The following is a 27,273-nucleotide window of genomic DNA, read 5'->3' as shown; positions in this document are numbered from 1 at the left end:
AGCCTCGATACGGTAACCGTCGACATCAAGTCCTCCAGAAGCCCGCATTTGATCAAACAAGATCTCTAAACGCTGAGGCGAGAGCGGACGAACTAAGAAATTAGCTATTGCTTGCGGGGCTCTTGTAGGTGCTACACCAAAAGCCGAAGTAAACGCACCAGCTCCACGGTCATTGATTCCAGCCACCCGCACAAAATATTTGCTGCCAGTATCGAGGTGAGAGATGCTGTAGTTATAAAGACCATCATCAGCTGATGTTTCTTTGGCGCTTGAAAGAGCCGATCCAAAAGCTTGTGGCTTCTGTCCGGCTGCGACCAGAGTGACGCCGACATTTGCATCAGCTCCAGCACCGTTCGGTGTCAATAGTCGATCGTTTACTGTAAGAAGTGGGAACGTCGGGCTAGTCTGTGGAACCTGTGACGTGAAGGTGACAGTCCATTCGTACTTGTTTGCACCAGCTGAAAGACGCTCTACACTGACTAATCCTACACTTGGCAACAATTCCAGAGCTTCCTGCATGTCGGAAGGCGTAACATCCATAGGCAGCGGTGTCGTACGCCATTGAGTGTAAAGTCTGGCACCAACCACTGTGTCACCAGTGTATGTCGTTGGAGTTGTACCCAGCGCATTGGCGAGTGTACCAACAGATTGATAATTCGATGCTTGAGCTAGAGGAAGCTCCGAGCTTGTGAATGATCCGAGCGCCGATACCAAATACGCCTGTTGGTGAAGAAACACGACGTCACCGGGTGATAGTAGTCCAGTTAGGTCTTCACTTGTCTTGAAAAACGTGGCACCATGTTCAGCGTCCACAAATCCTGGTAACAAACGCCATTGATACAGATCACTACCGTCTCCGAACGACAAAGTAAAATATCCCCCAGTTATCGTTCCTGTTGATCTCACAAGTTGCATCACTGGGGCTCCAAACAGCGGCCCTGTCACGGCTTGCTGGTACCACTCTATTTGATATTTAAGCACGTCAGCAGAGGCTTGAGACCATGACACGATCAACGCTGTTCCTTGAGGTTCAGCTCGACGATCGTTGGTAACAGTCACAACATTCAGTGCACCTGGCTTTCCTCGAGGCATCTCCCGGGCTGGTACAGTCAGCACTGGCACACTGGCTCCCATCTGGCTATTTACTGCGAACATCCGCACATAGATCCATTGTCGACTTGGGAGTCCTTTAAGAGTGAACCGAAACGCGCCATCGACGGCCACAATTAGAGAAGAGATTGGTAAAGTCACTTGATTCAAAGCGTCACCATTCGAGCCAGTATCAAACTCTGGAGATAAATCCCATTCAATTATAAAGCTACTTATTGGTGCTCCTCCTGAAAATTGGGGAGCAGCAAAGCTCACTATTAAAGATGTGGGTCCAGCAAGTGTCAGAAGTGGCGGTGCTAACGAATTAAATGGTGATCGCGGAGCTGATGGAGGCTCAAATGGTACACTTAAGGATCGTGGGGCAGTAACTCGTCTCGGACCATAACCTAACGCATTGTAAGCTGCAACTCGGGTGTAGTAGGTGTTGCCAGGCGTAAGTCCCTTAATGATGTACTCATATGGAACCGGCGTCGTATTTGCGTTTACAATGACCACGCCACAATTTGTTCTTCCACTAACTAATATGTTGTTGACAGTTGAGGGACAATATGTGGCTCCGTTTAGACTTCCCATTTGAGTTCCTGCAGTCACAGTTAGAGTAGCTTTGCCGCCTATGGCATATAGGCGACTGGTGTACGTCAATGGTGGCACGACGCCGAGCTCACTTAAAAACGTGACGGTCCACGTGCATTGATTCTTGATCGTACAACCATCGCGTGTCACTGTCACGTCGCCCACGTTTGGTAAATTTTTCAGTTCTTGTGTCATCGTTTCTTGTGAAGTGGAAGCGCTCAATGCGGATGTGCTATACATACCTTGAATTGGACACAATGTGCACGTAGTCGTGTCAAGTGCTAAGACGAAGGAACCAGCAACACTCCCACTAGAATCTGATGTTGTCTTGATTGTTTGAATCTGGGCAATGGTGCTAGAAAAATCGAAGGTATCGATCCACTCTACAAGAAATTTAGTCACAGGCGAACCACCTCCACCGCTTACATCTAATAATGATTTCGCAGGTGGCAGAAACGACACACGCAATGAACTGACGCGCAAATCGGGATCTTCCTCGTCGTCAGGCGTTAGCGCACTTAGAATGACATATGGAGACGGCGGGGGATCACTGGAAGTGATTGGAGCAACCGACATACTATCACTAGGAGGTCCAAAGCCCAGCGAGTTGTGCGCAGTAATACGAATATGCGTCAAAACCCCCATCTCGAGACCACTCGTCAGTTGATACTCGTAGGTTTCTTGTGCATCTAATGCAAGTGTCTTTCCCGTAAAGTCTGCACATCCAAATCCGCTGATGACAGTAATTGCAGATGCAGTTGGAGCCGTAGACGCTACTTGAAAGCTACATGTTATAGACCCAGCGCCTACAACTATCCAGTCGTTGGTAGCGAGGCCGAAGCTTAGACCAAGACCTCCACTCACTGACAGCGTGTTGGTAGCCGTCACGAGATCTGTGATGCAGCTGGCACACAGCTGACGAGTCAGCCAGTGTGATGGAAGTTTGGACGAAAGCGTCACAATTGCCATCTGCCTGTTTGACGATGAAAAGTCTGCCTTTGCGTCCCACTCCACACGGAATGAATCAATCATTTCAAGTCCCGACCAGTGATTGGGATCACGAAACGCAATCGTTATCGAGGCTGCAGTGAACCCCAGAATATTAGACACTGCATCACCTACACCAGCTCCTAGTAGCTGTGATGGCACTATTAATGTTGGTGGTCCTGGTAGCTGTCGCGTCGTCGCTAGTGTTCCAGCTGCGATACACGACTCAATGTCCGGCTCACAAACAAATGCTGCAGTTTGAGGCGTGCCATACCCTTCACGATTCTGCGCCCGAACTCGAACTGAGTACTGCTTACCCGGTGTCAGCGGTTTGATTATTGTCGACTGAGGGTCATCGGTGCGAGGCAACACGACGATGGAGCTGTCGGTTGCTGAGTCATACAAGGCTTCTAGGTTGAAAGCTTGACCTGTGAAAGCGTCGCATCCGTGCTGTCGCTCAAGATTATACGCGACAAGCGTCCCGGACCATGCAGACTTTACAAATGTTGCGGCCTCCTTGCTTACCGTAACGATACATGCAGGTGATAAACTGCTCACCACCACGAGCTGCTCACTAGTCAATACAATATTCGAGCTAAGCGTCAGCGTCGGCGCTGACATTGCTGTTCCAGTAGTGAGCATTGTCACGCAGCCTGTGCACAACGATGGCCGCATGGCAAAATTGGCTGTCGAATACTCGACAAGAAATTGCGTCACGGGGGCACCGTTTGTTAACGTTGGGGTCTTCCAGATGATGTTTAAGGCTGTGTGATCTGCACGATTACTTGCCACAGAGACTGAATTTGGAGCTTGTGGCGGCGCAGCTGGCGCAAGAACTGTGTCGCCGGCGAAACACGGAGTGTCATGGCATATGGCCGTCGCACGCATTGGCGCGCCTAGTCCTGCCGAATTACGAGCAGCGACTTGAACAGCATAAGTCATACCTGATGTCAAGAAGCCACCATTAAGTTCTGTGTCCGACCAAACATTTCCTGACACGTCCATACAACCACCCGTAGCGTCCGTCGCCACAACCTTTAACTGTGCTATATCCGCCGTGTGAGCTGTCGAGCTTCCTGAAGATCCTGCAAAACCTGATCCCACAAATGTAATTCTAAAGTGTCGGATGCCGCCCGTCGCGATTTCAAGTGAAACATCGACATCATCGCCATTTACTAAACCCAAAACTGCTGTAGCCAGCCCCGCAGCATTTGTTGACGCTGGAATACAGGTTGTAGTAGGCTCCATATGGATTGTATACGTCGCTTGAGCTAGTGGAAGAGGGCATGATGTCGCGCCACTGGCAGCAGTGACGAATCGTATCGGCAACTTGTTAGCTGGGAGTGTGGCCAGCGCTGCCACCTCAAAAATGCATTGGGCGCTGAGTTTGTCGACCATAAAGCGGGCATTTGTACCGAGGACTGTCTGTAAATTTGGTATTGTACCTGTATAGTCCATGGTTGCGATGCCATTTATTGGTGCAGTAAATGCTAGAACGCATGTTGTGCAGACTAGACTTGTAAAGGACGACGATGTAAGCTGAAGACGAAACGAACCTGTTCCTGCTACTGCGTCTGGTGTCACTGACAAAGTCTGGACTTCGGCTCCCAGTTGAAATCGACAAGAGGCGGGAAAACACATGATTGCAGCCCCTGTCTGATCTACCATTCGCACATCGTACGTCGCAATAGAGTTGGCTGTCACTGCCAGTGCGGATGGTTCCCACCAGCTCAAACGGTAGTGCGTAATTGGCGTGCCGCCATTTCCCGCCGTAAATCCAAGTGCATCTATAATTGGCTGAACAAAGCTGACTTCTATCTGCGTCGGCAAATTTTGTGAGCTTACCTGCATCGTGACTGATGTCGGTCGAAATGGAGGCACCGCTCGAGGCATTAAGCTCTCGACTTGCAAAAGAACACTAATAACAGCCGCGTCATCAGCCGTATTTGGAGTGCTTACAGATAGAACTTGCGCAAGCACGGGGGAGCCATAGTTGCCATTGTACGCTGACACACGTACGTATTGCTTCGAAGTGGCCGGTAAACTTGCTATAGTGTATGCTATGCGTCCATCTGCTCCAATGGAAGCTGCATTAATCACTTGCGAGTTGGCTGCAGCTGTAGCGTACGATGTTCGGATGCCGCTATTGGTGATGGATCCAGCTCGGCATACAGCAAAGTCCGGGTTTATGCTCCATTCTACAAGATACTTGGTTGTTGAGGGCGAAAAAGACGGCAGCCAGCTAACACCAAGTGACGCGGCGTCAACAATAGACACACGCACATCCCGTGGTCCTGTAGCTGCCACGGGTCGCGGTCGAATATATAGTGAGCCGTCTTCAATTGGAGCCACGACCTCAAGAAGAGTGACTGTGCTGGGTCCCGTATGAGTGACGATAAGAGTCCCGAGCGCACTTGCTCGTATTCCATCAACTGAGGCCGTACGAAAGGTAATACTCCAAGTCATCAGTAAGTCGCTGGGTGTACTTACGCCACTGGTATCGTACGGCGTCGCGGTTGGTCCCTTCGAAAAATCTGAGCGCTTGACGGACAATACACCTACGATTGGTAAACGTTGCAATGCACTCTGCATCTCCAATGCACTTGAAGTGACAGCAATTGTTGCTGTCCAAGCTGGATAATTGGCAAATGACAATGTCATTGTCTCAGTTGCTAGCGCAATCTCATCCAGGGTGGGTCCCGACACAGTCACATGCGTCACACGCTCATGAGTGTCCACTGGCTGCGCTGTAACGGGAATACCGTAGCCGCGTACATTGTAAGCAACAACTGATACGAAGTAGTCTTTGCTTGGACTGAGGCCAGTTATGCGGTAGTCATACCACATGTCGCTGTGCACATCCACAATGTCGGACCCAGAAAAAATGCTTTGCAAGTCAAAGCTCGTGCTGACATCCCATTGAATTTTAAAGTGCACAATTATTGCCCCGCCGTCGTCGGCAGGAGCTTGCCATGATACGCCAAGTGTGTCAGCCGTTAGTGGAGCAACAAGGGCACTCCGTACTTCTAATGGGGGACGCGCAGCCGGCTTGAACGCACCCCTAGCAATTGCAAATTGACTTGTGAACTCTTCATTCGAAGCTGCGATCCGCACCACATATTCTGTTGTATTACTCAAATGTTTAAGCGTCGTTTGAGGCGACAATCCACCTGGCTCGAGTGTGCGAATATCCACGCATGGCGTCACACCCCTTAGAGTACCGCCACAAGCAGTTGATGCGAATGGAAGAATCGAGTCTGTCCGAACGCCTATCAAAGGCAAGTCGTACGTCGAGCTTATAAATGTCACATCCCAATATACACCGTATCGAACCGCAGAGAACGTCGAGCGCTCGGTTACGCGCGCTGTCACATCCACCAACACTTCGCCTGCCGTCGCTAATCCTTCCAGTGCCACTTGAACGTCTTCTGATGTTGCAGATACGGATAATGCCTCGGTAGACTCACCTCCAAAGCTTAGCATTAACGTCCCGCTTAAGTCCACGGGCGATCCGCTGTAGATAAAGATTCGCTGAATTTCGTGCTTTGGTGTCACCATTGTTGTAATAACGGAGTTTTTCGTCATGGCACTGCCATCAATGTCACCCTTAATCACTTCAGTAACACTCAGAGACAATGCAGACATATAGTCGGGTGACGCATCCGACTGGTCGTAGCTTGCTTCAGCAAGCTCAATGATCGGTACATCTCCAACTGAGTCGCTGAAGGTGATAATCCACTCGTACGCATAATCGGGAAAAATACCGACACTGTTTCGACTGACACTCACTATTGCTCCTGGTATGTTGATCGTAGAAGCAAGTGACACGCGTAGATCGTCGCTCGAGATATTTCCCATGACCTGAGTTGATCCTACCACATCTCCAACGCAAAGATTAAGCACTAGACGACGATGAGATAAATCACCTAGAGAGCTTTCAGCCTTTATTTTCTGTTGCTCGGCAACACCACGTCGAGCTGCGATTTGCACCGTATATTTTGAGATTGGCGTTCCGCCTGTATTTAATGGTGGCGTCCACGTAACTAGCAGCGATGTAGGCGAACGAGGCTCAACATGTATATCCCGAGGTGTATCAGGTACACTCTGTACCGATAAACAAGCAGGTGTAGATGCACGCGTGTCCCCAAAAATATTGCCGACGCCATTCCAAGCCGCTACGCGCACGTGGTATCTCACAGCTTTTTGCAAACCTCGCAAATTGTAGTATGCCATCCCGCTGTCGGATAAATTTAAGCTGCTCTTGTTTAAGACTACAACACCATACAAACTACTGGTCAAAGCGGGGAGTCGGCTTGCTTGTGATCGACTTGTGTCACACGACGTCGTAGCAGCATTTGAAGAGCTACTGAGGTCCGTTCCAATACAACTGACGAGTGGATGGTTGGGGCCGATGCGTGACCTGAACACGATGGTGTAGACAAGACCTTTGGGCGTAGCACTTTGTCGTTTGAATACTCGAATGTCTCCTATAGACATCACAGCGTTTGTTAACGCTTCTTTGACAGCCGTCGCACTAGCGTTTGCAGAAATTAGCGTCGTCTGCTGCTGATCATAAATCAAGCGGAAAAATCCCGTCAAAGTTCCTGCAGTTGTTGAGACCTTGATAACCTGTTGCTCAAATCCGTTGAGCGCACGTATGAGCGTCGCAGTCGCTAATTTTGCACCTGTTCCGGTCAATGAGCTGGCTGCCGTCTGTGAAATACTAAATGCTGCAAGCAGCTGCGTGCTATCTGTCGACACTTTCAGTAATGGAAGATTCCCATACAAATCTGCGGTAGTCGAAGTGTCTGCTCGAAAAGGGCTTGTTAAAAACGTCACGAACCACACAAATCCAAATCCTGCTGCCACTCGGCGAACATTGACGCGTCCGACAGTGGAAAGCGCTCCCAGTGCAGCAGCCAGAGCCTCAGCCGACACATCCCAAGGTAAACTTGACGTGACGGCATCGAGAAAAGCTAATCTAAAAAATCCACGCACGTCGTACGCTGTTGCAGAGAGCAGTATCATCTGAGTCGTATACTCGGCAAATAGTATACTATTGATTAAATCAGCTGAGATCATCGCTGCTGTTTCGGCACGTGTGATACGATTCACGACATCTGAAATCATAGCCTCTAGATCCATAGCATCCCATTCGATCTGGTATTGCGTCACATCGTCTCCACCATTGTCAAAGCTGTGGTCTGACGTATTAAACGATACGGTGAGGCCACACTCTTGTGGAAAATTCAATGGTGTTAGCAAGACAGCGACGGGGGGATTTGGAAGTGTCTTGGGTACACCATAGCCGGGTAGCACAGGATATCCAGCTTCTACCGAGTAACCGAAGGAATTGTAAGCGTATACTCGCACGTAGTATGGCGTTCCGCGAACAAGTGAACCAATGACTGTCTCACATAGAGTCAGTAGACAATCTACTCCTGGATTTATCACTAATTTACGTTCATACCCAAGAGATGTACCTCTTGAGATTCCACCATTTATACGATCACCTGAGTCAAATGTCGGTGAGTAATCCCAATCTATTCGGTAGTGTGTAATGACATCTCCACCATCACTTGGTGGGTGACGCCAACGAACGCGCAGTGTAGAAGCACTATCGGTAAACAGAGCAACGTCTCGTGGTGTAGCTGGCTTCTGCTTTGGTGCAGCTAACGTTAATGGAACTGCTGATGTCGGAACATTACATCCAAGCAAGTTGCAGGCGCTCACACGAGCTGTATACACTACACCGGACAATAATGCGTCTAGTACGAAAGAATACGTCTCTGTCGAGTTTGTCGCTAAAATTCTCTTGGAGTGATAGTCAGGCGGAAGCACACCGGGAACAGTCCATCCGACTTGAGCGGCGTAGTTACCATTTGCGCCGGGAAAGTTTGCAGACAACATCAATGTCGCTGTTCCTGCATTGACTGTGACATCAATCACGCGCCAGAATCCGAACGGAGCTATGGAGATGTACATGTTAAATAAAGCATTTGTTGCTGCAGTATCCGTGCTTGTCACTTGACTGAATCCCTGTGTCGCGGTGACAGTGATGCTACTACTACCGACATGAGCAGGGTCGAGGTTGGCACCTACGTCTGTGCTAAGCTCCGCTGCCGATAATTTTGCTGAGTCGATTGAAAGCACTTTTCCTAGCACTGTAGGAGCTTCCGATAAAAACGTGACGGCCCACTGGTATCCACCACGAGAGGCAATTGATAGTCGTCGTACGTCAACACTACGTAGGGCTGGTAAAGCTTCAAGACTGACTTTTAATTGTAACTCACTTGCGTCAACAGGAAGCACCTCAGTACGCGTACCGCTATACTCAACACGGAAAGTTCCTTTGACTACATCTGCTGCGTCTTTACCGAAAATTTGAAGCATTTGTACCTCATACGGAGACGTGTCGATGCTTTGTGGTCGATACCAGTCTACGATAAAGCTTGTGACAGCAGCGCCATGAGCATTTTCAGATGTAATCGGAAGCCATGAGAGCAACAAACTAGAGCTTGATACCGCCGTGGGAATGGAGGTAGATACTGGTCTCGTACTTATAACGACTTCACCGCTAAGCGCAGTGACGGCTTTACTTCGTGGCTTCTGTGAAGGCGGATCCGCTTGCCCAATCAGTCCGACTCCCATAACATTCTCGGCTCGAACTTGCACAATATAGGCGGCACCAGGCACGAGATTGTTCACAGTATATTTATACTGCAGCGAGGTTGGATATGCTGTAAGAAAAAATCCTGACGTTTCACGGAAACTTGTGAACTGTTCGGGGTTTGACGTATTGTTTGGTAGCTCTAGACGGCGCCACTCAACTACAAAGTAGGTGACGATCGCACCATTGTTTGTCGTCGGTGCGTCCCACCACAGTCGAAGCTTGCTTGAAGAACCAGCTACCGGGTACAGCTTTACATTTGTTGGAGCAGCTGGACTTGCCATGGGCTTAAGAGAAGCAGTCGAACTTGGAAGACCGTAGCCGGCTGAATTTTTTGCCAGAACTCTAACCGAGAAACCGGGCCCGATCAAATTCCCCACTTCACCCGGTGCGCTAGGTGCAACGGAAGCTGCTGGCTGAGTGAGTCCTGTCACCAGAAACGAGTAGAAATCCCCACGTTTAAGAATTTTCGGAGGTGTAAATGCGATTGGGCTACTTAGTAGTTGCACTGAACCTGTGATACTGTCTAACGCGGAGCACTGCATACCGTTTGCTAGCGCCTGGACGACACCTTTCGAGCATACCATTGACGCTTTTGATCCTATAAGCTGCGTGCCATCTACTAAAATGGTTGGTACCAATCTAACGCGAGAGTTAAATGTGATGGTGAAGTCTCTAGAGGTTGCAGACAGAGCAGATGTCACTGTCACATCACCTGCTTCATCCAATGCCTCAAGTGCAATCTCCACATCAGAATATAAAGCTGTGACCAAAAGTGGGCCCGTAACTTGACCGTTATCGAGTGTCAATGTGAAGGTTCCTCCAGTGTTAGTCGTGGCAATCTTGACCACTTGCACTTCGGGCGAACCGTACGCTCCGTACGTCCACCACTCAAGCTGATATTCTGTCACTGGTGCACCGCCGTCGTCCTCTGGCGCATTGAAGTAAACGGTAAGTGCGTCAACAGCACTGATCGACAAGCTAATGTTGGTTGGCGGAGATGGTTTAGAGCTTTGAGTTTTGATACTAAATGGGCTTTTCATGATTGCGTCCGATCGATGGTAAAGTCGCGTGCTTGGTACAATTCTTTTTGACTGTGTGTGTGACTCCCACAAAAGCGAGACGGAGGCCAGACCAGAATTTTCGCGATACTCCAAGGTAATCTCCGTCAGCCGATCCTTAATTAACGCCACTGACATATTCGCTGTAAGCTCAGCTGTTGTAGTTGTTTCAAAGTTGTACTGATCAATTATGAGTTGGTTTTCGATCCATAGTCTCGCACCGTCGTTAACAATCACGAAGAATACAAAGTCCTCGCTAAATGGTGGTTTCACGTAGCCGTGCCAACGAATACTTACATGTTCATGACTTGACGGGGTGATGCGATCTTCTTGCCACATAAAGTCAATCTGAGGATCCACTCGCTCCAATGCCGGTATACCATATAGCCAGCGATTGTCAAAATAGCTGCCCATTAAGCCTCGAGGTGCAACATAACGCACGTCGAGAGTGTATGTGGCTTCACGTGGCGTATCGTACAGCGCCTTGTACATAGCACCACCTTCAAAACTGACATCGGCCACGACAGTTGATGCACCACGCAAGACGGGCACAAATGCGTGGCCCTGACTGCCACTGACAGACTGAACATTGACATTTTCTCGTGTCCTAGTCTTTGGGCAGACAGGAAAGACCTGGACACGCGCCTGTTTTCCACGTATTAAATAATCTTCAGCATAAAGTAGCTCAAGACTTTTGTCGCCGTCCGCTTCGGTTGACACGAGTGTGATCTGCCACGTGAAACCTCCATTCGTTCCAGCAATGGGTGTCTCTACCGTTGCTGAGTGAATACCTTCTAGAGCTTCCAGGGCATCGCGTAGCGCGTTGGCATCAACATTCCAAGGCAGCATACGTGTCTTACTATCTCGAAAAGACAGCGAGAAGGTGCCACGGATTTGCGATACGGCTGTGCTCTGAAGCTGTTGCGTTCTAAGATAATCGCATGCCGTGACCTTTGCTGAACCTGTGCCACCCAATTTGGACGTGTCGACGACAAGGGCTGGTACATCGCCCAATTCAGCAGCAAACTGGACTCTAAACGTGAAGCCAGCGCCTGGATCGCTTTGCTTGTAAACGTTGGCGGTATTGCTTGATATTCCCTGATAAATACCAGACAGCGTTATCGTCGTAGTTGTGATTGCAGTGATAGAGTATACCGGGCCACTTAAAGAGCCGACACGAATCCAATCACCCGTCACAAAGTCCGGGATTGTCAAAAAATTTGTTGACGTCGTCAGTGTGTTAGATGTTTTGATGGCAACAACAGTACCAGTTATCACCAATGTTTGTACATCCGGCGTGTCTACCGTGATAAATCCGCTAAGAGATTGGAGAGTCTCTAAAGCCGCTTCAACCTCATGTATACCAGCATTTGCTGGGACTGATCTAGTTTTTTCACCATCAAACACTAGCGCGAATGTGCCTGTCAGTCTGTTTCCTGGTCCAGCGGAATTAAACGATTCGACGATTTGAATCTCTCGTTCTGGCGCTCCTGTCACGCCACCTCCCGTACCGTCCAGCAAGTTTCCATTTGAATCACGAGCTTCGATACGAAAGCTCGAGCGAGAGTGATACCTGCCAGAGTGTAACCCATTTTGTCCTACTGCGTATATAGAGCCAGGTTTATAAAATGTGCTTTCATCCATAGCCGTGCATTGAGTCGGATCGAGAGCTCCATGCGCAACAATTGTGGTAAACGGACTAACACCAGATACTGATGTAGTTACGGCAACTTGACCATCAGGACTACTGCCGGCAAGTAGTGTATGTGTTATTGTAGGTGTCAGTGCTGGAATATCACCGACGAGACGTTCATTTCGAACAAATCTATTGGGTGTATAGATGGCCGAGTTCCAAAACGCCGTTTGAGGCGTCCCGGCCGTTGCCGCTAAAAATGTGACAGTCCATGATCGGGCTGTAGCTGCATTAGACGCAAGACTCACGCTCACGCCATAAGGTCCAATGGATGGCAACTGATTTAGCAACGTTTCTAGGATGGATGCCGGTGCATTGTAAGCTATAAGATCTGTCGTATGCTTACCATACATCAGCTGGAATGAGCCGCCTGTCAGTGCAGCGCTTGACGTAACTGTCACCACTTGCACCTCATTTACAATCGGCTCGCCCCAAGTCACGGATGTCTTGACATGTTCACGAGATTGCGCCGTCTGCACAGAGGCACTTAATGTAGCACCACCGCCATTATCGCCACTATAAAGATTGTTCACGGTTTGGACAAGTTCCAGTGTCAGACCTGGTGGTAGGCGCGTGTACGTGATTATGTAGTCAAAGCCGTTTTGAGCATTGACCGCCCGAGTCACAGTGATAACAGCCGATTGGGAAATGGTCGAGTTACTCAAGTGCATTGCAAATACTGGCAAATTAAGTAAAGCTTGTTCGACGTTCGTCGAGTTGGCTTCAAACCCGAGCGGGGCTGATGTCTGGCCAAATAATCGCAACGCAAAAGTACCTCCTCGACTCGTTCCAGGCAACGCAAACGCCAAAGAAACCTTATGAACTTCTGGAGATGTTTGTGCGGTCACGACCACGGTGTGGCGGCCAGAAAGAATGGGTGTGAACGAAACAGTGTACAATCCTTCCGTGATATACTCAATTAATGACACTTGTACCACTTGCGACGGCTCGTAAAATGTTCCAGATGGAAATATTTGCACCTGCAGGTAGCTCGTATCGTTCTCCAGGTTGTTGCCGTGGGTGTCTTTCATCTGGACGAAGAACGAGGCCAAAACACCAGACGTACTGGTAGATAGCCCAGACCCATATGCGGTACTAACGCTTGGATTCATAACTCCTGGATCTACTCGTACGCTTTTAGGAAAGCCACGAATCATCTGCGCCGCTCGTGGTACTGTAAGCATTCGGATTATAACAACGGCATTGTTGCCGGTCAGTACGCCACTGTATGAGGTGGCAAGACTCGAAGACACGGTCACAGGCAAGCGCTTGAAAGTCACGAGCCATCGACAGCCTCTCGTAGCATCCCCGCTAGTGCATGACAACGAAGTTGCTACGTTGCCGACTCCGACAGTTGATAGCGCCTCCAGTGCGTTCTTGACATCTGTATCAAGTGACGCGAAACTGAGAGCAGTCGTTGTTTTCCCTGCTACGGACAGATAAAAAGAGCCACCTAGAGCTGAGTCGGCTCGGGATATAACTGCATGTACTGCATCAACTGCTGGTAAACGCGCGCTCAATTGGTACAAGCCTTTAACGTATGGAACCATCGTGACTGTGTGGCGACCAGTAGTATCGCTTACTTTAAAAACAGGAACGAGATCACTTGACGCACCGCGATACGACTGTTGAAGCGGGACCGTAACCGTATCTAAGATGCCTGTTGTATAGTGGACAATGTTTGCTTCCCGTCCCACCACAATTCGGTCGCCCCGTTTCAATCCAAAGTCTCGGTTACACGAAATGAGCGACATTGAGCCAGAGAGTACCGAGCACGTACCAACATAGTTCCAATCAACTGGTGCAATGGCGGAGATATCGAATTGTGAGCCAGTAAAAGCCTCGCAGCCATTAGCAGCCTCAACAACGACGGCAACAGTGCCAGCATTAAATACTCCAAGTACGCTTTCACTTGTGAAGAAGCAGTCTCTACGACGAGCCAATGTGCCACTGTTAGCACCAAGCACACGAAACCGTACACCTGCTTCCAATTGACTAGCCACATCAACATTTAAAGTCAAAGTACGAGTATTGAGCACAAAGCTCACGGCGCAAGCTCTACAGATAATCGTCGGATCATACTGGATAGCGGAGCTCGTCGTCATTTCATTGATCCTTCCACTATGCGCCCAGCCATCAACACCAATCATCGACACCTCAAAAAAGTCATCACCGCTGTGAAATCGAAGATTACCAAACGAATCATGCGACTCTAACAAAAAGGTCATTGGATGTAGTGCCTTTGTCACGATCGGAGCATCACTAACTTTTGCGGTCATCAAACCGTCAAATGAATTTCGCACTTGCGTCGAGTTGATTGAGCCTGGATACGCTTGGATTGTAAATGGCGTGTTGACCAATGCAGTTAAGGTAAACAGTGATTCAGAGGGAACCACGGTGTGCATCAGACCCGCTGATTGGCAGCGCCACTCAAATTGAACAAACGACTGGGCATTCATTGTACGGTAGCTTATGTCCACGCTGTAAAATTCACCAGCAACAAGCTCAATCGATAGCGAGTCATACTTGTTATTAGCTGATGACACTGTTGGAGTTGCAAACAAATCAAGCACTACGATACCGTTCACAGTTAGTGCTACTGCGTTGTCGGCTTTTAAAGTAAAAATGTGCTGGCCAGTTACAGCAGAGCGCAGCTCGCCTTTCCAGCGAATAGAATAGTTTCGATTTGGGAACGGATCGCCAAGAGGAGATGTTTCACCCCACTGAAAAGCAATAATGGTGTCCTGACGACTCAAGTACTTGTCGGTAAAATCGGATGTGGCGTAGTACGTGGCCCAGAGACCACCAGCCTGGCGCCGGACAATTGACAGTGTGTACGGTCCGCTCCGTTGAGGCTCGAAGCTCATCAAAAAATTACCGTTCGTGTTTGGATATGGCTCCGTGATAGAGACGGGATAAGTCTCGACTGACGAAGATGTCGGACTTTGATTTGGAGGAGGCAACAATGTAGCCACGAAGGCGCGGGCGCCAAGTTCAGTACTAGACTCGAGCAGATTATTGAATTGATCGATAGCCTGGACAGTAAACCATTCTGTCACTCCTTGAGTCACCACACTTGGTGCCGTGTGCGTGCTGGTTATTCCACTGGCTACCGTTGGCTGCACTTGGAAAGACGGCGGACAGAAAGTGGCCATGTTCAGCACTGTAACGCTCAACGCGTAAGTTCCGCTGATTATGGGCTTAGCAACTATATTAAAAAGTCCTTGATTTAAGCTATCAGAGTCAATTGAGTTCAGACCTTTCGTGGTTTCTGATATTTGTGCCAGCAAAATGCCGTCACGTAGGTGGGAGATAACCATCGCAAGCTGGTCACCCACTTTTCGAAATGTCATATCGACTGAGCTTGACGATGTGGTGCAGATTTGAGGTGACGTGGTCGTAACATCGACACCACCAGCCTGAATGATGCTGTTCATACCATTAAGCTGCGTCTGAAAAGCGCTTGGAACCGTATTTGCCCCTACAGTGATTTGTTCGCCTGCAAAGGAAAAATCAAATGATGCTGTAGTTGCTGCCGCAGCGGAGACTTGACAATAAAGAGTTTGCACTTCAAAATTGGATATCTTGATCGGAAGCTCACTCGGTGAGGCACCTTTAACCGCTTCTGTTAGGTACACGTCACTGTTGGTCGAGCTCCATGCAATTAAGGGCACATCCGCTGGCGTGTTAAAGACAATCTCAATTCTGTGAGCATTTGCTACGCTGCACACAGGAATGAACATCGATGCCGTCGAGAGTTCCGCTGCTGGTCGTCGTACACCATCAAGAGTAGCGAATACCTTAACGCCTCCAGGAATCGCGTTAAGCAGTGTCTCGAGCTCGCTAAGCGAGGCATCCGGCGGAATAATCTTACTCACTCCTGCGTATGTGAGTGTAAATGCTTGATTCCCACGACACAATAGCTTTTGCACTTCCAGTACTCCAGGGTTTTTGCGAACAGTTGTCATTGTAACTCTAGTGTCACTGGTAGTCACGGAGCGATTGTTGCCTACAGATCCACGTACAAATTCTACCACTTCTACGAATGCTCTACGTTGACCGTCGTCGTGCATGAAAATGCCCGTTGAGTCTGAAATAAGCTCTGGATTATTGCCCGAGTGGCTGTCAAACGTCACAGTCCACTGTGCTAGCGTGATCAGCTTTGACGCCGCCGTCTCTGCAGTCACGTCAAACCAATCGCGCGTAACTGTCACCGAATCAATGAGCGAAAGCGATTCTAGCGCATTCTTCACAGCAATTGCCGAGGCACTAAAGGGGATGCTTCCGGTCACTTCGGTCCGTCCTGGTAGTGACAGCGTGAAGCTACCCCACGCTGGGTAAATACCACTCACAGTATTGTCTGTATTATCCTCGCCAATAACTGTGAGAGGGGATCCTGTAGGCTTCGTAAAAGCTAGCGGTGGTATATCGCCAAGAAGCAGATCAAACGTAATGAACAAGCGAGAGGACGTCGTTTGTGCGCACACAATCGTCTGAATGCCGTTTTCCGCGACGACCGACATGGAGGAACCCATCAAACTTGACAGCGTCGACGCCAAAGTTGTCAATGTATCAGATGCACCAATGTTGACTGGAGCCCCACCTTGAAAGGAGACGGAAAAAGATCCAGCCAGCGCTACGGCCACGGTTGAAGTGCACGTCAGTGTCTGCATCTCTTGTCGAATAGAGACAACGCCCCCCACTGAGCGCGTCACAGTCGCTCCCGCATTTGGACTTGTCATGAGTGGCAAGCTACCCGTTGCTTTTGTGAAGGTGACCAGAAATGCTCTATTTAAAATTGCCGTTGTATCACCAGCGTTTTCGGGTGTCACCGTCACGCCGCCAGTTAAGACAGTAGCAAGAGCTTCCAAAGCAGCTTTTATATTAGCAAACGAACTACTTGTCGTCAATAAAGCGGTCGGCGGTGATCCACGAAAGCTTAAGGTAAACGGTGTAGCATCCACACGAACTCGTTGGACTTCTTGCACTGGCGCTAATACAACAGCTCGCAGTCGAATGGCTTGCTTTTCAAGGCGACGCATATCTCTAAGTTGTACTTGAATATTTAGTGGCTTGCCTGCTTCAACGACTATTTGTTGTGCTGCCACGCTGTAATTTTCGACGCGCCAATCTCCTGTAGCTGTCAGTGCACTTGGGCCATGCGTTGCGCCATCTGCCACTAAAATTGTAAATGGGCTGCCTTTCACGTGAGTCTCGCGGTCATAAGTCGTGACAGCTACAGTGTAAGGCCCAGCGTAATGCGGGGTGTACCACACAGGATAGATGCCTGACGCTGCCGTATACGCCACCACAAGCGGATGTGCATACAAACTTGATGCGATGCCATTCGTATACTCTACTGCGAGATGAGCCTCGCTCCACTCTAGTAGGTGAGATAGGAACGTCACTTTCCATTGGTAACCAGTGCCTAAATTCGCACGCGTGACTGCCACGTTTGCGTTCAAGAAGAGATCTTGAAGAATAGATCGCAAGCCTGACGCACTTACATCGTGTGGGATTAATGGCGTGAGAGCATCAGATGCTACGGTGGTGGCCGATGTGATTTGAAGTGCAAATGTCTGAGACGAGAAGGCTGCGCAGCCATGGTTTGAAGCCACAGTGATAGTAGTAGACGTCACACTTGCAGCAGTAAGTATGCACTCTTGAACCACAAACTTAGTTCCTTGCAGCAAAATTCCAACGAGGTTCGAGTTTATGGCCAGCACGTTACCAGCCAAGGCCATCACACAAAAAGAGCACAGCTTTTCCCGAAATATACCGAAAGAGAGCTTGAAATATCCAGTGTATGTTGCGTCACTGCTTGTGAGCGTTTGTACCGCGCTGGACGAATAAAAAACCTCATCGCTACACTTAAATGTGACGAGAAACGCATCAGATCTACCGTCTCCTGTCGTAATCGAGTGCGTCGTGCGGTCACCTTTTCGTAAGTTGCCGAACGTGTCGCGCGCGTAGATATTAAAGGTCGTTTGATGACCGCTTGTGGCTGTACTCAGTGCGCCAGTCGCCGTGTCGTCCACTGTGCAGCTGGGGCCATGCAAAAAGCTATGTACGACGGTAAGAATTGCAGGGGTGTTTAGTGGCTGGCATGTCGAGCCTCCCGGACACATGAGTATCGGATTACCTTTTAAGTACGTCTGGATATCGTATACACCAGCGCGCGATACCGAATATTCCACAGTGTATCGACCTCCCTGCGTTGGCATAAGAACATTGCTGCGGACTTGGACAGTCCGGTCACTTTGAAGCACCATTTTGGTCTCAAAAACAGCATCAGCATTGGCTGCGTTAGCGTACGTATCACGCGCTTGGATTGTAAAGTTTGAGACGAGACCGGCCACAGCTTCGACGAGTCCGTCGAGAACTCCATACTTTGTTGCAGCGGCATTACCAAGCGCTTGGCTCGTGTGTGGTGCTGCAGGACCAGGTTCGACCACCAAGGCGAATGGACTGCATTTATGAAGCTTGCCCAGGCCACAGTATATGTCGATGCCGTTCACCGTCTGCACAGAAATAGTGTACGATCCGGTGACGGCCGGTAAATACTGGACCAAATACTGCCCTTGTCCAACGTATCTAGGCTCTTCAAATGGTGCGAAGCGTACTCCCATTGCTGTGCCAGTGTTTGTTCCGATAATTTCGACATCAAACACATCTCCGTTCGTTGTTTTATTGTTGTTGTTCTGGTCTTTTGCTTGTATGAGAAATTGGGCCGTCACACCGACTGTCGCACGTGTGAGCCCAGCACCAAAAGCGGTTGTGTACGGAAAGTCGGTCGCTCCAGGCGTAACTGAGATTGCGTACGGACTACCAGCAATATGTCCACCATGAAAGAAAGCAGTACTCGGTATAGCCTCGATCGAAAGGTACGACGAGCTCCAAGACAAGCTAATCGATGCTGCACCTGTCGCTTCGTGGTACTCAATTCGCACATCATGAAATGTTCCCGTTTTTAAAAACTCGTTGAAGTTAACGCGGGTTCCCCCGTCATCTTCACCTGTTTCCCACGTATCAACACGAAGTTGATGATTCAGCCACACACGAACTCCTTCACTAGACGAGACATAAAAGATATAGGTGTCTGTCATGGGGACGGCAAGTTTACCAAACCAGCGAATACTGATGTAGTCTCGCCCATAGTTTGAAATCGCACCTTGGCCCCATTCAAAGCTTACTTGCGAGTCGACACGGCTGATCACCGGCTCGTCTTGCAGCCAATAATTGTCAAAGTATAATGCAGATAATCCACCCGATAAAAGTTGTTGAACTGCTACAGAATACATGTCACTTGCTTTATATGGTATGTATCTTGCTGTATAGCTAGGAAAACCACTTTGCTTTTTAAAGACGGTAAGTTGAGGATAGTGACCCGTCAATGTGTCTTGATTGCCACGCACTAATTCTGCCACTTTAACGTCAGCAGAGCTTCCGCTCAGACCTGAAGGATCAGCTACAAGGGTATCAATATCGCCCAACTGATAGCGGAACGTCACTTGCCAGCTAAACCGATTTCCTGGATCAAGATGATCTGTTCGGGTGACATCGACGAGCCCAACGGATGGCAGCGTCTGAAGCGCAAGTTTCATAGCCACATCAGTAGCATCGTATGGAATGGGAACTGTCCGCTCAATACCAAACAACAATGTAAATGTGCCTTCTAATGGCGTCGGAAAACCGCCCAAGGTTGTGATTTCTTGAACCTCGTACGCATACGGGAATGCCTCAAGTAGTGGCAAATCCCCCAAGTTCTTTGTGAATGATATAGTCCATCGATTACCATTGTGTCGCTCTTCCTTTTGAACGTCCACTTGTCGAATGTTTTTTAGTGCCGTCTCCAACTCCATTTTCAAGTCAACAGCTTCAATATCGAACAGCAATTGATGAGTCGTCTCACCCATGAAGTTTAGAGCGAAAGTTCCTCCTAAAGATAGTCCCATCCGTTTGACTTCCTTGATGAGGACAGTAGCAGAACTACCGGTCAAAGAAGTGGGCAAGTCGAGCGTTATGATAGGAACGTTGCCCATTATTTCATTAAATGTCACAGTCCACGTTTGCAGTCCCGTAGTCGCTGTTGGTGTTCCGTAGTTGGCGCTCTTGACCGTCACAGTGACATCGTCAATTCCATTAAGACTCTCAAGCAGACTTTTCATCGTCGCAGCGTCGGCATTGTACGGCACTATGATACTACCCTTTCCGGCAAACGTTAATGAAAAAGACCCTCCTAAAGCGGTTGTGGACCCAGTGGCGTCCAGCCACGTCGAAATCGACTGCACCTGAGCGGTTGACTCGACACTAGCCGACGTTGTGACTGTCTGTACTTCACATACACCTTTTTGGACCTCTTGAAACAGAACTGGAGTGGACGTCAGCAACGTCGCAGAAGTCATAAACGCTGTGTCCCCAATCAGTTGCAAGGGTGGTTGATCGCACAAATCAGACACGAAAGTAACAAAATACGTCCAAGGAGCAGTACCAGCTGAAGAGGTTCGAGACACTAGCACGCTTTCGACATTACCTAACATCTCTATGATTCTCTTAACCAAATCTGCTGCTTTAGCGTCAGTAGATGCAGCCAACTCGGCAGCATCTACAGACGTAGCGCTTGTCGCAACAATGCCACCTAAACGGCTGCTAGTTGTGTCCAATTTTATGCGAAACGTGCCTGTCATCGCGTTGAAAGTGAGCTTTTGAACTTCGTAAACCGCTGGATTGTACACGGCCAAGCCTCCGTCTGACACAAACGTGTGGGTGCCGTCTATAATCGACGGTGGTGATGCCCACAGTTCTGTCCAAAATTGATCTCGACCTTGGAAACTTATTGGCAGCGTTGCGTACGTCACCACGTCCCCTGATGCCTTTCGAGGGGCAATTTTAAATTCATTGGCGTGACCCTTGACAAATTCCTCGATCTGAACGTGCGTCGTATCGCTCGACAAAAGTATGGGAGCGTCACCAACTACGGACACAAATGTGACGTACCAGATGCAGTCGACACCGTTCAGATCTGCTCGAGAGACGTGAACGTCACCAAGATCAGCGACTGTAGCCGATAATATTGCCTCGAAAGCGCTCGCAGTTGTTGTCGTGTCGATCGCTCCAGAAGGACCCGAAGCTCCCCATCGAAGCGTGAATGAGTTTGTCAAACCACTAGTTTTCACACTCTGAACCTCGTAGACAATACCTGCCATTCCTTGCACCAGTGCAGCGCCATAGGCTTCAGTATAGCTACTGGCCGCGCCAGATGATGCTGCAACGGCTGGCGTCGCCACACCGCTAATTCCTTCTCCTACTGCATTTATAGCGACAACGGCAAAAGCATACAGCGTATCGGGCATCAGATTAATGGATGTATAGGTCAAAACCTCAGGCGAAGTAGCTCCGTCATAGATTACCCGACCGGCTGTTCCTTCCTGCGTCGTGATAACTTGAATCGTTGGATTGCCACCACTCAATCTACCAGTCGTCACCTTCATCGATGGCAAGTCCCCAAGTTCCGTCAAAAATGTTACATCCCAAGTCATAACATTGTTCAGACTTGCGACTGCTGTAACATCTACAATGCCAATAGACGGAAGATTTTCCAGTTGCCGTTTCATCTCTATTGCGTCGATTGCTACGGACAAATGGCCTGTTTGAGAGCCGCGAAATGACACGGTGAAGTCGCCATCAAGTGCCGTCGTTCCTGCTTGTACTCGGGTCACAGATGTCGTGTATGCGATGGCAAGTACCGTGTTCGCGAGCTGATCAGGGACTACCACCATCAGCGCTTGAGGACCGTCCGCCAATGCAAATGTGATAGTCCACGTTCTTCCCGTTGCTGTCGATGTGTGCGTCACACTCATCGGATTCACGCCACAGGTAGCCACAGCTATCTGAACTTCAAGATCCGTTGCAGTGGCACTCAGCAAAGGTGTTGGCTGAGAATTTACGTACAGCTTAAACTTGCCGGATGCTCCATTAACAGTGACGCTCTGGATTTCTGGCACAGGAACAGCTACACTTGTCTGTATTCGCTGAATTTCTACATTGACTGGCGACCCCGATGCTGTGTAGCTTGCCGTCGCGCCTGCATATTGCCACAAGCGGTATCCAAGCAAGGGTGAGCCATTGCATCCAGCGAGTGTCGACGTGCATGTAGATGGGGGCTGCCATGCCACTCTTATCGACGTCGCAGAAACGTCCATAATACTCGGCGCGCTTGAAGCAGATGGCACATTGGCTATAACCAAAGCCAAGACGGGACTTTTCGATGAGGGTCCAATGGCATTGACAGCAAGAATGTAAAAGCGAAAGACGTTGCCTTCAGTGCACCCTGTCACCTTATGCGTGTATCCGTGCGGAAAGCTTCCAAGTAGCGTTTGCTGAACCCAGCCAGTCGTTCCGTCATCCATGAATAGTTTGTAGCTGGTCACGGGTGAGCCACCATTGTTTTGTGGTGGCTCCCAATTAACTGACGCGATGCCGTCATTGGCTGCATTGGTGTTGATTGTGGTGCGCGAGTCTCGTGTAAGCAACGCAGGGGCATCTGGCACGACGGGGGTGCGGACCGTGTAAGCGACCGGATCGCTAAAGGCTCCATAGCATGCGGCATTGGTATTTTCCGGCGAGCAAAAATTTACTGCTCGAACTTTAAAATTATATCTGTGACCCGATTCAATCACATTGTCCTCTGTTGTCTGTAGCGTCGTTTGCAGCGTTACTGCATCGTTTGGACGATCATACACTTTTCTGTACGATGACTCCGCCCACTCAGAAATCCAAAGCTCATAGCCACTCACAGTGGCACCACCGTTCACCGTCGGTCTGTCCCACGCAACTGTTATGGAAGTTGCTGTTGACGACACAAGCATCACAGGCCAAGGAGCTCCAGGTGGCAAATTTTTCGTTCTCACAAACTCCGGTACTGACTTAGTTCGATGTCCAAAGCCTACTTCATTATGAAAATTAACGCGCGTAAAGTACGTCGTGCCATACGTTAAGCTTGAAATAACCGACTCAAATGGGTCTCCACCTGATAAATCCGCCACCATCAGCGTAGATGACGGCGCGACTCCTTTAATTACTTCAGTGACTGTTATTGTGGGAACTGCAGATGCAAGACCACCAAGTAAACTCGTATCAATGCTTGAAATTGAATTTACGTCTCCGATATTGCACACAGCTGGATTGAGTCTACATTCACTGAACGTGACAAACCAAGAGTAACCATCAGTTTCAACTTGACGCGAGATTCTGACGCCACCAATCAAAGGAAGTGTTTCAAGCGCTCGTTTAATTCCATCAGATGACTCGTACGGCGATAAATTGGCAGTGGTCTGCGTTACGACACCCTCAGTGTATGAGAGTTGAAAAGTGCCATCAAGAGGCAACGATCCCTGCTGCTCCACCGACACAGTGGCTTGACTGTTTGTGCCTTTCAGTAATGATGAATCAGCTACGAGCGTGTCCATATTTCCCGCACCAGGAGGAAAATTGCCGGGATTCGAAACGAATGTGACAGTCCAAGAGTACTCGTTCTTCATTGACGGCGCGGACCGCGTCACTGTAACAGAACCGATGTTTGGAAGTGCCTCTAATCTCTTTTTGACGGTTGTATCGGACGCATCATGTTCAATGGACTCTGTTGTGTGGCCTCCTCGTGTCACTTTAAAAAAACCTGACACGCGATTACCACCTACAGACACTGAAACACTGGGATCTGGTGTCGCCCCTCGACTGTACACTACAATTCCAGCGCCGTTACCCAGCAAGAGATTATTTACCGGTCGAATCACCATGTCAGGAATGTATCCGCCGTTCTGAAACGTGACACGCCATAACCTCTCACCCCTTGCAACATTTGCGCTTGGTAATGTACTCGTTCCATCCGTTACAACGATCGTCACTGCTGAATCCAATGCTGATAAGGCGGCTTGAACAGTAGCTGCCGGTGAATTATACTGAAGAGCCACTGTGTCTGCATCTTTACCTCGAAGATACGTGAGTTTAAATGATCCACTGACAGGAGCCTGACCTTTGATTGACTCGCTGATATCGATACGGCGATTTCCTTCTAGATCGTATGTATTTGCTGTGAGAAGAGGTACATCACCTTCGTAGCCTAGGACGGAGATAAAGGTAACTTTAAACCCTGCAGCGCAGCCAGAGATCGGGCAAGGACTACACGCAGTCGTCTGCCCGTTAGTAAATGCCACCGACACAGTTGTGATCACATTCAGTTCTTCCAAAACAGCTTTGATTTTTGTGACATCAGTCTGACTTGCTGAAATTGGAGCTGTCGTTTCGCCTGCGAATGTGAGGGAGAATGTCCCTTTACTACTGTCTGCATCGCACATAACTTGTTGCACTTCAGTCGCAACGATACCAGAGAACGAACTAGTTAAATGCATGAGCTGAATTTCATTCACTGTATCAGTCACTATGCTGATCTTTTGTATCTCATTAGTGATGGGTACACGCAGCCGAATTTGCTGCACTTCATCCACAAGTTGACTTGTCCCGTACTCAATACGGTAAGCATCTAAAGGTGCTCCTCCGTCGTTTGCTGGGGAGCTAAAGCTTACCGCCACCGTCGAGCCGTCAAGTGCTGAAAGTGAGACATTTGTCGGAGCGCCTGGTACTTGCGCCGTAGGAATGGCGTACTGCGGTGTCGACATGGTATGCGGCCCCAAACCAACAGCATTAATTGCGGATACGCGACAGTAAAATGGAACATTCTCGTCTACGTGGTATGCAACTACAGACAAGTCACTCAGGTCAGTGACGACGAGACTGTCAAAACTGATGCTATTGATGCGGTCTTTGCTGTTGAAAGGTGGCAGAACACCCTTCTTAGCTTCTGTCACGTCAATTCTGGGAGCTGTCCCCGTTAGTGCAAGTGCATCTGGCTGCAGCGACGGCAGATCCCCAAGATTTGTCACAAAAGATATTGTCCAGGCAAATCCATTATTTGGATCTGCATTCGACCTCGTGACATCCACATTGCCAATAGATGACAGAACTTCAAGCTGCGTTTTTACCACGCTTGCACTGGCATCAAATGGCATGTAACCTGTACGCTGACCTTCATACTCGAGAGCGAACACACCACCGAGAACAGATGATGTACCATCGATACTGGCAGCTATTGTGATTGTGTCTCCGCTCACTGTTCCTGCAGCACCAAAAGAAACGCCGTTGTTTGTCGAGACTGTCATAAGAGGTAAGTTTCCAGCGTTACCATCAAACGTGACGCGCCAAGTACACGACTGTTTTGGTCCCGCCGTGGCAGTCACAGTGACTTGAGCCACATTTGTCAAACGTTCAAGCTCTGTTTTGATCACGTTGATAGTTCCATCTATTATCGTACTCAGCGTAATTGTGTCATCACCTATAGTGACTGAAGTTGACGCAACAGCTCCACTTAACGCTGGGATGACTTTGAGCTGAACAACGTTACCCGGTTGATTTGTAAATGTCACTTGCCAAGTACAAGCATGTGTGGCCAACAATGCACTCGAAGTCACAGTCACTGAGCCAACAATGCCTGAGAGCTTATTGAGCTCTGAACTTATTGTAAGTGCACCTTTCGTACAATCTCCATCGCCGGATTTGTCAAGATAAATAGGTCCAGTCTTAATGATTTGTCCCCCTTCTGTGTTACTCGTGTAAACTAGTTGAATGGCAGTCTCTTTTGAAACCAGAAAATCACCTCCGCTCCCTGTCGTATCGACAGTAGTAACCAAAATTTGTTGAACTTCAGGCTGCGTCGGCATACACGTTCCGTCGTTCATTGGATTGGCAAAAATGGGTCCAGTAGTCGTTGTTTGCCCTGCAAACGTCGTCCGTAGCTGGAACGATGCTGTTGGCTTCACGTTTGCATTCACTGTACTGACCTGTATCTGCTGGACTTCCTGGATCGTTCCTGGACGCGTCCTTGTGACTTGAATCCCCATCGATGGTCCAGCACTGTCCGTTCGTGTCTCGCCAAGTTTGGTTGTGTCTACACCCAGCTGGAGAAGCGATCCTCGAAGCGTCAGAAATGAAATACGCCAAGTAAATCCACCCTGAAGATCCGATTTCTGAGTGCGCACAATCTCTAAAGTCCCGACAGTTCCTAATCTTTCAAGCTCGACCTTCATCGTGGCAGCGCTACAGTCAAATGGTAAGTCGACTGTAGGAGCGGAGTTATAACTAAGCTGGAAAGACCCTTTTAACTGATTTCCAGCCGCTCGTTCCGTTATAACGACGGTCGCTCCATTCGCTTTAAGATACTTGGATGGCACTGTCAAGAGTGGTAGATCACCGGAATTTAAGTCGCCAGTAAATGTGATATCCCAAGAATAGCCGTGCTGTGCATCAGGACCAATCCGCATGACATCGACTGACTCAATTGACGCAAGATCCTCGAGTGCCTTTTGCATTCCCGCATCGCTGATATTTGTTGCAAGATCTTTTGTTGTGCTTCCCAAATATCCCAGTGTGAAAACTCCGCCATCAATCACGTTGCCTTGTTGTGACGTCTTTATCTCCACATTGGCGCCACTTCCAGTCAGAAAGCTCGATGAAAGTGTGAGTTGCGGCACGTTACCCATTGCTGTACTAAATGTGATGGTCCAAGTAATGCCACCCTGTGCATCTGCAATTGACTTTTGCACACTTTGAACACCTGTAGGTCCAATATTCTGCATTGAGTTGAGGATCTCCCGTACACCTGATCGATCACCAGAAGCCAGGGCATTGAATCCAATTACTCCTGAGCGCTGGATGCTTCCTCCCGTCTTTGTCGTATCGAGTTGAACGGTGAAGACACCGCCCAGCGTCTCTCCAGGAGCTGCACTCGTCGTGATCGTCTGCACTTCCGCTACGACTGAGGCGCTTGTAGTCACGCGCTGTATTTCGTTTACTCGCCCAGCATACGTCTGCACAGTCTGCACTTCGTTCGCGCCCGTATTGACACTTGTCTGTATGATCTGTACCTCACGCTCACCTGGATTTGGATCCCACTCCACCAAATACGCTGACACAGGTGCCCCGCCATCAGTCGTGGGTGGTTCCCATGCAATCGCAAGTGCGTCTGGCCCGAGCACATCCAAAGCCACATTCAATGGGGATGACGGTACTGATACGTCGGCGTACGCAACGTAGAGCGCTGACAACACAAATTGCAGCACATGCCACAT

General features: G+C 49.1%; 1 protein-coding gene across 1 annotated transcript in view; it reads right to left on the bottom strand.

The window, feature by feature from the left end:
• PHALS_02180 (Projectin/twitchin and related proteins) overlaps positions 1 to 27,273 on the bottom strand; it is a gene marked incomplete at both ends in the record, with an annotated part of 27,306 nt that extends 33 nt beyond the window's left edge. The window contains 2 exons of the mRNA XM_024718945.1: positions 1 to 13,125; positions 13,195 to 27,273. The exon at positions 1 to 13,125 is cut by the window's left edge and continues 33 nt beyond it. Of these exons, the coding sequence (XP_024572639.1) occupies positions 1 to 13,125; positions 13,195 to 27,273 (27,204 nt within the window). The remainder of the gene's footprint in view (positions 13,126 to 13,194) is intronic.

The sequence above is a fragment of the Plasmopara halstedii genome (genome assembly GCF_900000015.1).
Source record: "Plasmopara halstedii genome assembly, contig: Scaffold_179, whole genome shotgun sequence".
NCBI lineage: Eukaryota > Oomycota > Peronosporomycetes > Peronosporales > Peronosporaceae > Plasmopara > Plasmopara halstedii.
This window is presented reverse-complemented; position numbering and strand designations above follow the sequence as displayed.